At 37.8% G+C, this 15,658-nt stretch overlaps 1 protein-coding gene across 1 annotated transcript in view; it reads right to left on the bottom strand.

The window, feature by feature from the left end:
* GUCY1A2 (guanylate cyclase 1 soluble subunit alpha 2) overlaps positions 1-15,658 on the bottom strand; it is a 265,199-nt gene that overhangs the window by 69,590 nt on the left and 179,951 nt on the right. Inside the window, exon 6 of the mRNA XM_070425990.1 lies at positions 862-1,005. Coding sequence (XP_070282091.1) covers positions 862-1,005 — 144 coding nt within the window. The remainder of the gene's footprint in view (positions 1-861; positions 1,006-15,658) is intronic.

Genomic DNA, 15,658 nt, shown 5'->3' with positions numbered 1-15,658 from the left:
AGTAATCTTTAAACAACATTTAAAAAATGGTTAACCCTCCATTTTAATAATTCCATCAGAAGGGACATGCAGGGATTAATTTGCTATAATGCCAGAACTAGAAATGTACTCATATTTTAAGACTTTATTTTCTCTAATTTTCTTAACTCATAGTTAGTGAGCTGTTACAAAGGGGCTCCCTTAAGTTCAAGGTTACTTCTCCAAATGCAAGATTTCTGGTTTATAAGGATTCATAACAACAACACATCTGGGATCCACCGGATTCTGGCAAAACGATAGTGATGTGACCTAATCCATTCTCACAGGTAGTTACCAGACTGCAGGGAGCCATCAGTACCACAAAGAGCACAGCTCACCAAAGGTTACATTTTCCATTTTTAAAGTTTCCTCAGTTACTGGGCTCCAACCTTCAAGCTCTGCCACATAAAAATTGCAGAAGGCACCCTGAGGCTGCATGAGGGATAGCTGTACATCACTCACAGGAAGTTGCCCAGGTCCATTTTCTTACCTTTTTTGTTCCTCATTTTTTGGATTATTTCTCTGACTCTGATTCTGACCATCATTCATGCTTGGATTTGGTAACCTGGTCACTGAAAACAAGTTCTTCTCCTTGATCTAATCCTTTAGCTCCTTTGTTTCCCCTCCATGGTAATTTGCCTTCCACACACCTTTTCCTGTTTTAGACCGCATTCCATTTGTTCTGGTCCTGGCTCTATGAGTCAACTCTAGCTATCCCTCATCTTCCTTGAGCACGCAACTTATCTAGATCTCTGTTCTAGTATGTAGGGTGCTGAAGGGAATGTCTTGCTCCCTTCAGTTAAGCACGCACTACTACTCAAAGCGTCGTGTTGAGAGAGCTACCTGGATGGGCCTCCCGTCAGGTGTCAGCACCTCTTCTGAAAGCTCCATCATTTTCAGGGCCATGAGCGCAATGGGCTTGGCGTGGCAGAGGCTTTTTCTGTGCAGTCCTGCAGCGACACAGTATGCGTCACCTATTGTTTCCACCTGCAGCAATCAGACAAATCAAATGCAAACATGTGATAAACGGCCGGAATAGAAATGATTAGTTATCTGCAATCACAAATGTTGCTGAAAAACATGTCAGCAAAACACCGGCAAATTAGGCAATTAGACCACTGAGAATAATCAGAGCCGAGTTTGCAAACAGCCTCAGTCAAATGCTGGCATCTCACGCCAGGGCTGCTCATCGCCATTATCACTATGGATGATCCCTGAAATTAAGAACAACTGGAACATAAAATAATATGCTCTGCAAAAAAAAGAATAGTCAGTATTTTATCCAGACAGTTTCTAAATAATGACCTTTTCCAAAGCCGCCTGCTCATCTTCCTCAAACCTTCAATAGTGGCTATATTTGAGATGAGTAATTCCTGTGCACAATCCCATGCATAGTCCCACCATGAAAGAGTTAACAGGCACTGTGAGGGTCTCTCTGACCCTGTTCTAGTTCTGTTGTCAGCATCCATTCTGAATTGCCATTGCTTTTGTTCAATATTTTAAACAATGACCCCAGGTTAAAATTCCCAAATTTCCAAAGCATAGAATAGGCATAAAAATTGGGGCACACCTTATTTTCAGAGGAAAGTTCACTAGTTATCCAAAGTAAATACGATGGTAAAATCTTCAAGTGTTCTAATCTTTTAATTAGAGAAAAGAGATGAAATATTGTATAAAATGCTCAATTCCAATTTCATATTTTCTCTGTGGCCCTCCATGGCCCTCTATTAGTTCCTGGTAGAACAAATCCTTTCTTCTATTCTGTTTTAGCACTTTCCACACCACTTTGCTATAGTTTTAATCATAGGCTATAATCAACATCTCTCTATGTATAATCAATATATACTCCTGGTTATGATGTAAGCTCTTTAAAAATGCAATATCTGTTTTTTTATCTTTGTATTCACAGGGCTTATATGGTGTTAAAATGTAGATATTTAACAAATATCCACCAAATGAATAAATTAACCTACCATGTTTACCATGATTATAACAACAGACATCCTAGTTGTTTTCTCATTTCACTATTTTTCCCCATGAAAGTCATGTAGATCTGTGTAGGAAAAAATGCCTAAAAATGGCCAGACATGCTTTATTCTAAATATACCAAGAATTATAAGATATTCTATTAGTTAAGATTTAATAGCCATAATTAAATTTTTTTTTTAAATATATTTTTTATTGATTTTTTACAGAGAGGAAGAGAGAGAGACAGAGAGCTAGAAACATCGATGAGAGAGAATCATCGACCAGCCGCCTCCTGCACATCTCCCACTGGAGATGTGCCCGCAACCCAGGTACATGCCCTTGACCGGAATCGAACCTGGGACCCTTCAGTCCGCAGGCCGACGCTCTATCCACTGAGCCAAACCGGTTTCGGCAGCCATAATTAAATTTCACGTGAATGTATTCTAATACTATAGATGTATTAAAAGATGTACTGTACTGCATTAAATTCTGTGACCATTAACTTAGACAATATGATAAGAAAACTTAAGAAGCCGAAGAAGCCAAAATTATCACTTGCTTATCAGAATCTTATCAGGAAATACACATAAAAAAATGATTCCAATACCCTCAGACCTATAATGAAGTTCAAAATTTTCACTTCAAGATCTGTTTTCTGGTGCCAGAAAAATGGAAATAAAATCATATAAGAACATATAAGATGATGCAATGTGAACTGGCAAAGAATTTATTCCTAAGACTAGAATATACTACCCCCAAAGAATCTCCACTCAGAAAGACACCCAGCAAATAATAAACGTTAATCTGTGGCCATTTATTATTTCTTCCTTAGAAACACAAAACCCTTTGCTAATTCTCACATTTATCTCATCTTTCTGTATTTCTACACAATTTTAAAATCTAGAAGACTTTTAGCTATGTACTTTGAAACTAACTTCTGATTTCCGGATATTAGAACACATAGTCAATGTATTTGTTTAAACTGAATTGTATCACAGTCACTCTGCACATATGTGTTCCTGGAGCATGATCTCTTCTTGAAATCCCTACTGTCATCATTTTCCTCAGCAGCATCATCTCCATTATCTTTTCAGCAAAAGTTTATTGAGTACCACTAAATGTGCATTTCCAGAAATTGTACCAAAAGAGTAAGAATTAGTTATATGTTACACTTTCTCCATAGGAGTATCCTATATAATAAAATCCTAATATGCAAATCGACTGTATAGTGGAACAACCAGTTGCTATGACGTGCACTGACCACCAGGAGGAAGACACTCAATGCAGGAGCTGCCCCTTAGTGGTCAGTGCACTCCCACAGGGGGAGTGCCACTCAGCCAGAAGCCGGGGCTGACAGCTGGCGAGTGCAGCAGCGGTGGCTAGAGCCTCTCCAGCCTCCTCAGCAGCACTAAGGAGTCCATCTGCCCGCTTATCCTCCAAGGGGTCCCGGACTGTGAGAGGGCACAGGCTGGGCTGAGGGACCCCCCCTCCAAGTGCACGAATGCCATTCACCGGGCCTCTAGTGTAACATAATAGTGCAGATAAGATGCACCAATATGTTACTAATTGATACAAAACATAAATCTAATGAAGTAAAAGATAAATATGTGCACAACATAAATATAACAAATTCACATTAAAACTCATACATATCATGTAAGATTTTATAGCATTTAGTTCCCAAATATTTGAAGTCAGAATAGCGATTAGAAATAACAGGATCAAGAGTCAATAAATGGACACACAAAAGAATGGCCCTTGGTAAAATGTAGCATTCTTACAATTATTCATAAACACCCAAAATAAAATTTAAAAAAATCTAAAAGATTTTTTTTAAAACTGTGCTGCATTAACAAAATAACCTCCAAACCTGAATGCTCTAAAACAGTGATGGCGAAGCTTTTGAGCTCAGCGTGTCAACATTTTGAAAAACCCTAACTTAACTCTGGTGCCGTGTCACATATAGAAATTTTTTTATATTTGCAACCATAGTAAAACAAATATTTATATTTTTTATATTTATTTTATATATTTAAATGCCATTTAACAAGGAAAAATCAACCAAAAAAATGAGTTCGTGTGTCACCTCTGACACGCGTGTCATAGGTTCGCCATCACTGCCCTAAAATAACAAGGGTTTGTTTCTGATTCGTGCTACATATTCATGTGGGTTAAAAGCCGGTGGCAGAGGAGAGAAAGACCTTGCTATGTCTCTTCACTCAGGGGACAAGGCTAACAGCACCTCCTCACCTGGAGCTGGTTGTCATGACAGGGGAAAGGAAGCTCTGACAAATTATACACTAGCTTTTAAAGCTGTGCCCAGATGTGACATATATTGCTTCTTCTCAAGATTTAGTCACCGAAGAAAGTCACACGGCTATATGCTTAACATAAAGAGGATGGGGAAATGCTACCAATCTTGTGCCCATAGAAGAGCCAGTAACATTTGGCAAATAGCACTAGTGAATAATGAGTGAATAGGGAATAGTTTAAAAGTTTTCATATACTCAGGTGTCTGTAAAGAACAGGCAGTATATCTTGTGTGAGGTTTTTCTTTCCTTGCAGATATATTCAGCATCTTAACCTGAAAATCTTGACTGAAATACTACCACCTTAGTAATGCAGCTTTCTATTAAAGCTCCGTGCTTTTCTCTAAAAAAACACCACTATCAGGTCTATACATGTTCAGCATGTGAAAATTCTAGTGGCTTCTATTCAAAATCATTAGTTGACTTTGTCTCATGAGGAGCTGCAGAAGTGAAAGCATTATGTATCAATTACAATTGATCTTGAGGATGTTTCCTTGAGTTAAACCAAAGTAAAACAAATGGAAATTGTGAACATACTACAAAAAAGCTGCCATAAAGTTGACTATGTTTTGAATTCCTTTATAATTGCTTCAGTGTTTTTAAAATAAAATGTTAAATACAATGGATCACTTAAAATAGTGCATTTCCTTTATTTTCAGCATCTCCAACCTGCTCTTAAATAAGAATGAAAATAAGGATGGCTAGACTATGCATGGAGATGGAAAAGACAGTGCTATGCAAATGTCTGCAAACTTTATATTCTTTTCTGAACATGGAAGAGGAGGTTTAAATATTAAAAATATTATGTACAAATGTTGTCCCACAATTATTTTTATAGCTGTCTTTATCAAACTTTAAAGAAGTGGCCTATCTCAATATATCTTCTTCTCAATCCCTTGTTGTCAAAATTCATTTCAGAAATAAACTTTTTTAAAATTTTTAAAAATGTATATTACATTGATTTTTTTTACAGAGAGGCAGGGAGAGGGATAGAGAGTTAGAAATATCGATCAGCTGCCTCCTGCACAGCTCCTACTGGGGATGTGCCCACAACCAAGGTATATGCCCTTGACCGTAATCTAACTTGGGACCTTTCAGTCCCCAGGCTGACGCTCTATCCACTGAGCCAAACTGGTTAGGTAGGGCAGAAATAAACTTCTTATGTATTCACTCTATTTATTTATTTATTTATTTATTTATTTACTTTTTATTGTTGAAAGTATTATATATGTCCCCTTTTTCCCCATCGACCTCACCACCCATCCCACCCCCAGGCCTTCACCACTCTATTGTCTGTGTCCATGGGTCACGCCGTATAAGCATATGAGTTCATTGGTTGATCTTTTCCCTCCTCCCTTCCCACCTTCTCATGCCTTCCCTCTGAGGATTGACTGTCTGTTCGTTGTTTCTATATCTCTGGGTCTATTTATGTTCATCAGTTTATGCTGTTCATTAGAGTCCACATATGAGTGACATCATGTGATACTTATCTTTCTCTGACTGGCTTATTTCTCTTAGCATAATTCTCTCTGTTCCATCCATGTTTTGCAAATGGTAAGAGTTCTTTCTTTTTTACAGCTGCATAGTATTCCATTGTGTAGATATACCACAGTTTTTTAATCTACTCATCTGCTGATGGGCACTTAGGCTGTTTCCAAATATTAGCTATTGTAAATTGCCCTATTAAAATACCAATGTCATATTTCACAGACCTAGAACAAATACTCCAAAAATTTATATGGAATCAAAAAATACCTCAAATAGCTACAGCAATCTTGAGAAAGAAGAACAAAGTTGGAAGGATCACAATACAAAATATCAAGTTATACTACAAAGCCACTGTACTCAGAACAGCCTGGTACTGGCACAAGAACAGGCATATAGACCAATGGAACAGAACAGAAACTCCAGAAATCGACCCAAGCCATTTATGGTCAATTAATATTTGACAAAGGAGGCAAGAGCATATGATGGAGTCAAGACAGTCTCTTCAATAAATGGTGTTGGGAGAATTGGACAGATACCTGCAAAAAAAATGAAACAAGACCACAAACTTACACCATACACAAAAATAAACTCAAAATGGACAAAAAATGTAAATGTAACACATGAAACAATAAAAATCCTAGAAGAAACCATTAGCAGCAAAATCTCAGACATCTCTTGTAGCAATATGTTTACAGATACATCTCCTAGGGCAAGGGAAAATAAGGAGAAAATAAACAAATGGGACTACATCAAAATAAAAAGCTTCTGCACAGCAAAAGAAACCATCAACAAAACAACAAGAGAGCCCACTGCATGGGAGAACATATCTGCCAATAATATATCTGATAAGGGGTTAACCTCCAAAATTTATAGGGAACTCAGACAACTTAACAAATGGAAGATAAACAATTCAATTAAACAATGGGCAAAGGATCCAAATAAACAGTTCTCCAGGGTAGGCATACAGAGGTCAGAATGCTCATTATCGACAAATCAACAAATGATAAATGTTGGCGAGGATGTGGATAAAAGGGAACCCTGGTACACTGCTGGTGGGAATGTAGACTGGTGCAGCCTCCGTGGAAAACAGTTTGGAGTTTCCTCAAAAAGTTAAAAAGAGAACTAGAATTTGACCTAGTGATCCTACTTGTAGGGATATATTCCGAGAAATCAGAAACACTCATTAGAAAGAATATATGTACCCCTATGTTCATACTGACGTAAGTTTTATCATGTAAAATAATTTATTTTAGCACTAAAAGAATATCATTCCTGTAACATTCTTCTCCCTTCCTTCCAGGCTAATGTTCAAGAAATATCAAAGAGGTTTCTTGGAAATTTGGGCACAGTGGGGAGAGAAGAGTGTGTTTGTTGTAGGGAGATTGTGGTATTGGAGCGAGGTTTGGATCAGCCTAAAAGAACACTGCATACAATAAGGCAATTAATCAACCCTGTGCCTTGGGACTCATGATACCTCAGTCCTTCAGTCCTACAACCCTTATTCTGCCTTCCTTTGAACTTTCTATGATTTGTGAAAGAGAGCTTAGGTAGAGGTAATAAGAGCAGAGGGTCAGCAAACTTTGTCAGTCTACCTTACTGCACGACCTCTCTCTCCCTCTGGATATTACCAAGAAGAGAAGCAAATTACAAAGTCTGTTTTCTACTTGTTATGCTTCTGTTTTTGCTTCTAATGTCTTCAGAAACGAAAAGAGAGGGACAGAGATGGAGGGAGAGAGGAAGGAGACAGGAGAGGAGTTGGAATAAGATGTAGGCAGGCCCTGACTGGTTTGGCTCAGTGGATAGAGCGTCGGCCTGCGGACTCAAGGGTCCCAAGTTTGATTCCAGTCAGGGGCATGTACCTTGGTTGTGGGCACATCCCCAGTGGGGAGTGTGCAGGAGGCAGCTGATCAATGTTCTCTCTCGTCAATGTTTCTGACTCTCTATCCCTCTCACTTCCTCTCTGTAAAAATCTATAAAATATATTTTAAAAAAAGATGTAGGCAGACAAGTGAAGCCTAAAGACGACAAATGTCTTCATTTGTCTCCTAGCACCTCACAGAGCACTTGGTCACTTGATCATAATCATGTGAGTGAAAGGGGCTTGCATGTGTGCTATATTCTTCATGGGCTCATTGGTAGTGGCTAAGAACACTTGATTCTCAGAAGGGATACCACATCCACCCTTGCTGTGTGGATGGAGCCACACCTGTCAGCCCCATCACCTGTCTGACATTAGGTAGGTTCCTGTGTGACAGGAAAAGAGAACTCAGTCTTCCAATGGTTGGCAAGGAGTTTGAGTCCACAAGCAGTTCTGCAGAGACCAGATGCTGGGGTTGCTAGTGGTCTGGACACGGATTATTGAAAAGCCTGGGCGGAAAAGGTTGAGCATAGCATAAGCCTTCGTGAAGACTTATCGGTAGCAGAAAAACAGGAAAAACTGAACTTGGGTAGATTTTGAAGCCCCTTACTTTTTGCTCTTCACCTCATACAGGCTCCACTGTTTATGTCTGTTTTTCCTGATACTCAGCAGGGTGGGTGAAATGTGCTCCAGGCCAAAGATAAAAATCCAGGTGTTGGTGGCCAAGCAGAGGTCTTAGGGCCATAGAATGTCCACTGGACATATCGAAAATGAGTAATTTGCCACAGACAGCAAGCATGAACGCAGTTTTTCATTGTTCTTGAGATTGCAATTCTCTCTCTCTCTCTCTCTCTATATATATATATATACTTTTATTGATTTTCAGAGAGAGCTAATTTAATTTTTTGTGAGAGTAGAACATTAATCGACTGTCTCCTGTATATCCCCTACCAAGGAATCGAGCCCACAACCTGGGCATGTACCCTGACTTGAAATTGAACCAGCAACTTTTTGGTACATGGGAAAATGCCCAACCAACTGAACCACATTGGCCAGGGTGAGGGTGCAATTCTTGAAGATGTACTTATCCTCTTCAAATATGACTTATAAATTCCTTCCTCAAAAACAGGTAGGAAGGTCCTGACACAGAGAAAGCTTCAAGCAATGTAGACAAAGGCAGTGCAGTCTTCAGCATCATTTTCTTGGCTTGACAAAGTGACGGCCATGGCCATTAAAGCTGCATTCTTGACGTTGGAAGCACTGAAGGCCCAGAGGAGCCAAGGTGTAGTGAGGCCAGCATATCCACTTCACTGCTGGCCAAACAGAGCTCCTACAGCTGATGGCAGGTAACCTGGCACAGGGACAATTTCCAAGGTAGAATTAATCACACTAGTGCCCAAATGGCTTGAATACCTCCTCAAGCTGCCCTGATGAAATAGTTTGAGTTCCCATCACAGAGCAGGTAGTATTGCAGGACTTGGACTACAGATTCTCTTAATAACAACGATCTTGTCAGATTCTGGCAGGCTGTAGTTTGAAAACCAGATGAGGAAGTTGCAGGTGATGTCTTTGAACTTGTAGCCTGTCCTGAGATATCTGAACTCTTTCACTCCTAGTTGATATGAACATCAGGAAATCTGCATAGTAGCCAATAAGCATGGTTGTTGGAGGGTTTATTGCAAAAGGTGGTGTCCCAGAATGTGGGTACATTTTAATCGATGAATCTTGTACCCTCACTCAAGTGCCACTGCATTCGCCCAAATGTGGGTTCCAGCTGGAGGAGGGCCCTGCCAGCCTGAGCATTCACTGTCCCTAAATCCAGACTGAAGAAAGTCCTTGAAGGCATCATATCCAGTGACCACAGCCTTACCACCTCCTTTACCTCTAACACTTTATTTTCTTTCACAACTTCTATTCCTCTCCCCATGGACATCATTCCATCATCTTCACTTGTACCTCCTCCTCCTCTACCTTTTCTTTTTCCAGGATCCCCATCTCTCCACCTGCTTTTCATCCACCACTTCCATCACTCTCCTAATCTATTTAGCTGCCATTGAGAAGATGGCGTATTTGTCAGGCAAACCCCCATACCAGCTATTGCCTGAGACTTCTATTCCACTGTGAACCAGGTCTCTGTAGGGCATTCCACCCAACATTAACAGGATGTGGAGTGGGGCTTCCCTCCTGAATGCAGATCACTCACCAGTACCAGAGATTCCAGAGAAAACTGAGGCATCACAGGTGATGACTGGCAGGATGGGGTAGCCTGAATATTGCCACAGCCCTGTGACCTAACGCTAAAGAAGGGGGCAAAGGGTCAGAATACTAAGTAAGAGTTTTATCAATTGTTTTAAATTATATCTAATTTCTACATTTTTGGGAAACTCTGAAATTATTTCCCAGGAATTGTCCTCTCAGAAGGCTTTTCAAATGCAACTCTCAGGACCACCTGTGTAAGAATCACCCAAAAGTACTTGGTAAAAATTAGATCCCCATGCCCCACCTAAATCAGACTCCCAGCTATATGCATTTTCACGTGTATTATATGGTGTATTTTATGATTCTCAAAATTTGAAGACTCGTGGTATATGATATGAGTTAAAAATATTACAACATTCAGATAGTCACTTCTTTTAAGAGCCAATGAGCTTTCAGAAAAGAGAAAAGCACTTCTATCCTGAACTCCAGCCATTCATTCCCATAAAACCTCTCTCTTTCACTCTACCCATAGGGACAATAAACTTCTCCAGATACTTCCTTATTTGTCAGAAACTTAGATTACAACTTCTGGCCCCAACACATACACCCCAAATGCTGAGAATCACCTAGCACAGTAGGTATTCAATGATCCAAAGTAAGTTTGTTGAGTTTAATTAAATACTTCCAAGTGAATTGTGCATAACGGTTTAGCAATTCAAATGTAAACAACTTTAAAAATTCACTAACAAAGCTTCAAAAAATATCTTCATTTCTTAAAAATAAAATCTATCTAATTACACTCACTTTAGTTGATGTTTCTGACCCAAATACTACTTCTCTTAAGGAAGTCTCGGTAGTGCTCAGCTGATACAGCATCAAAAAGGAGGTCATGGATATAAATAGAACAGTGATTTAGCCTGGGAACTATTCCCAAATGAGGGAAAATAGAACCCAAATGACTGCCTATCAAAGAAAGCTCTTTTCCTGATAAAGCTCTCAGTAGATCTATCAAAGTACATTTCAGCTCTGCCCAGGAATCTCAATCATGAAGAAAATACTGTTGCCAGGCTCCAGGTTGTTTATCATGAAGATTATTGAATACCGAGGCAGATTAGCAAAGAAAAATATATCCAAATACCAGTCAAAATTTCTTTCTAAATTCTCAAGTTAGATGTGGGAGACTGAACAATTCTTTCCACTGTATAGTAAACTGTCTTCGAAGATCATCACTAATATGACTCCAATGTCCACTTTTATTCACCACTATCACTTTAATTTAGTCCATGTCCCAATCACAATGAATAACTCAATGATCTTTACAAACTTTCTATATTTCCCATCCCTGCATTTATATTCAGTTACTATTCGAAATCCATCCATTCACTCTTTATAAAAATAAATATTGAGTCTATTATTTTCAAAAACAAAGTTTCCAGAGATTCTTGATTTACCAGAATTTTGAACATTTTCCCAGAATATGGTGAATGTCTGCTATAATTTTTAGTAAACATATAATGAATTCTAAACAATGTTAGTTGTTGTCAAAACAGTGAAGTTTCAAGACTTATTATATAGTTATAGTAATCAAGACAATGTGGTATTGGTGGAAGAATAAGCAAATTCACAAGTGGAACACAATAGAGATCTCATAAATATACCCCCAATATAGTCAACTGATCTTTGAAAAAGGTAGAAAAACAATATATGGAGCAAAGGTAGTCTCTAAGACAAATGATGCTAGAACAACTGGACATCCACAAGGAAAAACAAAAAACAAAAAAAGAAGATCTAGACACAGACCTTCCACCCTTCACAAAAATGAACTCAACATGATCACAGACATAAATATAAAATGGAAAACTATAAAACTCCTAGAAGATAACATAAAAGAAAGCCTAGACCACCCTGGGTATTGTGATGCCTTTTTGGATACAATAACAAAGACACAATCTATAAAAGAAAAATCTAATAAGCTAAACTTTATTAAAATTAAAAACTTCTGTACTATGAAAGACAATATCAAGAGAAGGAGAAGACAAGCCACAGATTGGGGAAACATATTTGGAAAAGACACAACTGACAAAGGACCATTATACAAAATATTTAAAGAACTCTTAAAATTCAACAATTAAAAAATCTGATTTTTTAAAAATGATACTAACACCTTACCAGACACGACACCAAAGAAGATGTACAGATGGAAAAAATTAATATGAAAAGATCTTCACATCATATGTCATCAGGGAAACACAAATTAAAACAATACTGAGATACACCACTACACGTCTATTAAAATGGCCAAAATCCAGAACACTAACAACACTGCATGCTGATGAAGATGTGAAGCAACCGGAACTCTCATTCATTGCTGCTGGAAATGCAAAAAGGTACAGTCTATTTGGAAGACATTTTGGTGATTTCTTGCACAACTAAACATATCCTTACCATATGATTCAGGAATTGTGCTCTTTGGTGTTTATCTAAAGGTGTTGAAAACTTATGTCCACACAAAAACCTACACACAGGTGTTTATAGCAGCTTTGTATAAAATTGCCAAAACTTGGAAGCAATCAAGATGACTTTTCAGTACATGAATGGGTAAATAAATTGTGGTATATCCAGGCACAAAATATTATTTGGCACTAAAGAGAATGAACTATCAAGCCATGACAAGACAAGGAGACTTAAATACACATTACTAAGTGAAAGAAGCAAATCTGAAAAGGCTACATGCTGTGTGAATCCAGCTAAATAAATTCCTGGGAAAAGTAACACTGTGAGGACAGTAAGTAAACCAGTGGTTGCCTGTGATTGAGGGGATGGGATGAACAGGTGGAGCAGAGATAACTTTTAGGGCAGTGAAAATACTCTGTATGATATTATAATGATGGATATATGCTATTATACATTTGCCTTAACCCACAGACTCTGAAATATGAGAGTGAGCCACAAGATAAACTATGAATTTTGGGAGTTGAATCAATGTAGCTTCATCTTTGGTAAAAAAAATGTGCCATTCTGGTGAGTGATGTTGATAATTCCGAAGACGATGGGGCAGGTTTATATGGGAAATCTCTGTACCTTTCTCTCAATTTTATTGTAAACATAAAACTGCTTTAGGAAAAATAAAGTCTTTTTTCTTGAAGTAGATAGGACAGCCCAGTTAATAAATCAAGTGGAAATATTAAAAATTCACTTTTTAAATAAACATAAGCTAACGTCCATAAATCCCAATAGCCTCAGGTATTTATGGAATTACTTTCTTTTATCCAGATTAATTACAGTTTAGAAAACAAGCCTTCCCCACCCCCTCTTCCATGAGCCAAATTTGTCACATTTCCACATCCACCTTTCAAGTCATTTCTTTTCTGAAAGTGTCCCCAATCCTTCAGTAGGATATCATCTCTGCTTCTTTTAGAACCCCAATAAAACTTGGCTTCTACACCTCTTATACTGCAGTCATTGTGTTTATACTTTTTTTATTATTATCCTGTCTAGATGGCTAAGTCATTTAACTTTGAAGACAAGGACACTATGTTGGCTATATTTTTCTTTAAGTCCCACAGGGACTAGCAGAGTGCTGGTATAGTAGACACTTCAAGAATTATGACTGAGTCAAATTGTATTATAAACATCTCTATCAAGAGCTATGTCAATAGAGATAATGTATAAATTACCTTTAAAACTTAGTCATTGTTAAATGACTCCAAAATATGTCTATTCTATCAACTCAGGTTAAGTCTACATAATGCCAAAATAAGAACATATTCCAGTGATCGGGTAAACAATGGAATGGAAGTATTTCCACTAACTAGACAAACTTGACCAGTTCATTCAGGGTTCCAATATTGACTTAAGTCTCTTGTATCTTGCCAGCCCAGGTAAGGTATGTATTTAAATTATGGCAAAACTATCTTTATGTTCTACTTTTGTCTAATAACTATCCAAACCTATACCCCACCCTATTTTAAAGTGATTTTTATAAAGCAAATCTACTTGCGTCACACTGCCATCCAAAAATCTTTAATGACGTCACAATTGCTGGATCACTCCTATGATTAAGACCAAAACTCTTGAAATGGCTAAAACATGTGTAGGTTTTAGCTCCTAATTACTTCTGTATCATTTATATTATGCTAATCTTAATTTCTTCAGTTTCTTTAGTTGTGAGACCTCCCAGAGAAACCTGATGGAATAGAAAAGGACTGAGCAATGCTAACTCCACTACCTATCAGCTTTGTGAGCTCAAACAAGCTGTTTAACCTTTTAAAATCTTATTTTATTCTTCTGTGAATGGGAGATAATATCTATTTTGCAAAGTTTCTGAAAAGATTAAAGAAGATAATTTTATAACCCTCTAGTAATAATTGTAATTTTAATTAATCATTAACTAGGTGTTATTTAATTATTTAATGTCTATCCCTAGTGCTCAGTTATAAGCAACTAACAATATGAAACATGACTGTCTTATCTACCATTTTGCCCCTCTGCCTAATTTAGTACTTAGAACACAGACAATAATCAATAATTATTGGTTAAATATAAAATAAATCAATAATCATATAAAGAATTTAGCATGATAACTGGCACATATGAGCCACTCAACAAATATTAGCCTTACTATAGATTGAATGTGTCCCCCCAAAATTCATTTGTTGAAACCTAATCTGCAATGTGATATTTGGTTGTAGGACTTTTGGGAGGCAATTGGGGACCTTTGTAAGAGCTCTACCCTCATGAATGAGATTAGTGTCCTTCTAAAAGAGGCCCAGAGAGCTCCTTGTCCCTGCTGCCACATGAGGACACTGCAAGAAGACAGCCATCACTAAAGCAGGAAGTGGTTCCTCACTAGACACCTAATCTGCCAACACCTTGATTTTGGACTTCCCAGCCTCTAGAACTGTGATAAATAAGTTTCTGTTGTTTAAAAGCCACCTACTCCATGGTCTTTTTGTTTTAGAAGCCTGAATGGACTAAGACAATCAATCTCCTTCCCTCCCTTCACAGCAAATTCCTCAAGACACTCTCTCTTGCCTTCGTCTTCTCTCATATAAATGACTCCAGATGTGTCACCTGCAACAAACGTGTGAGACCAATACCATTGTTTCCAGTTTATAGAAGTAGAAGCTGGGCACAGATCGGTCATGTGACTTAAGTAAAAAGGACAGAATAAAAAGTATATCTAATACCCTTCCCCCTATATTTCACTGTCATTGATTGCACTGTCATAAGCAGCTTCAATAGTCCTGGTCTGACTTCTTCCTAATGGTCAAAGCACCTTCTTTCATCAAAGGTCTGAAATAGGACCTACCGTTTACAAGGCAGTGACACTAGTAATAAGTGGAAAAGGGAGAGGCATACGGTTTTATTTTTATGACAACAGAAAAAAATCTGTACAATATCAAACTTTGAAAGTCAAAGGAATATATTTTAGAATATTCCTTTACATTATTTTAAGAACAGCATTATTTTAATAGGTAGCTTTCATAGATTTCAACACATAAGGCGCACACACACACACACACACACACACACACACACACCTGGGTCAGCCATCTAACAAGAATTTTGCTTCAATGATTTCTTAGTTTTCCAACTTATTCAAAGCCATGTTAACAATTCAAAGCTTGAAAAATGCATCAAAATGTATAAACATTTACCACCAAATACTCGAATTTAAGATAAAGTTACATTATCATTTCTTCCACTTTAAAAATGTTTATAAAATAAACATATACCCAAATCATTTACCATACACAAATAACCTATTAATAGGGAGTCAGCAGGATTGATTTGCACTTTGGGGACATTTTCCTAG

This window comes from Myotis yumanensis, unplaced genomic scaffold (genome assembly GCF_028538775.1).
Source record: "Myotis yumanensis isolate MYYU_CA2020_CCGP unplaced genomic scaffold, mMyoYum1.0.hap1 SCAF_10, whole genome shotgun sequence".
Taxonomy (NCBI): domain Eukaryota; kingdom Metazoa; phylum Chordata; class Mammalia; order Chiroptera; family Vespertilionidae; genus Myotis; species Myotis yumanensis.
Note: the sequence above shows the minus strand (reverse complement) of the source record. Positions and strands in the feature narration are given on the sequence as shown.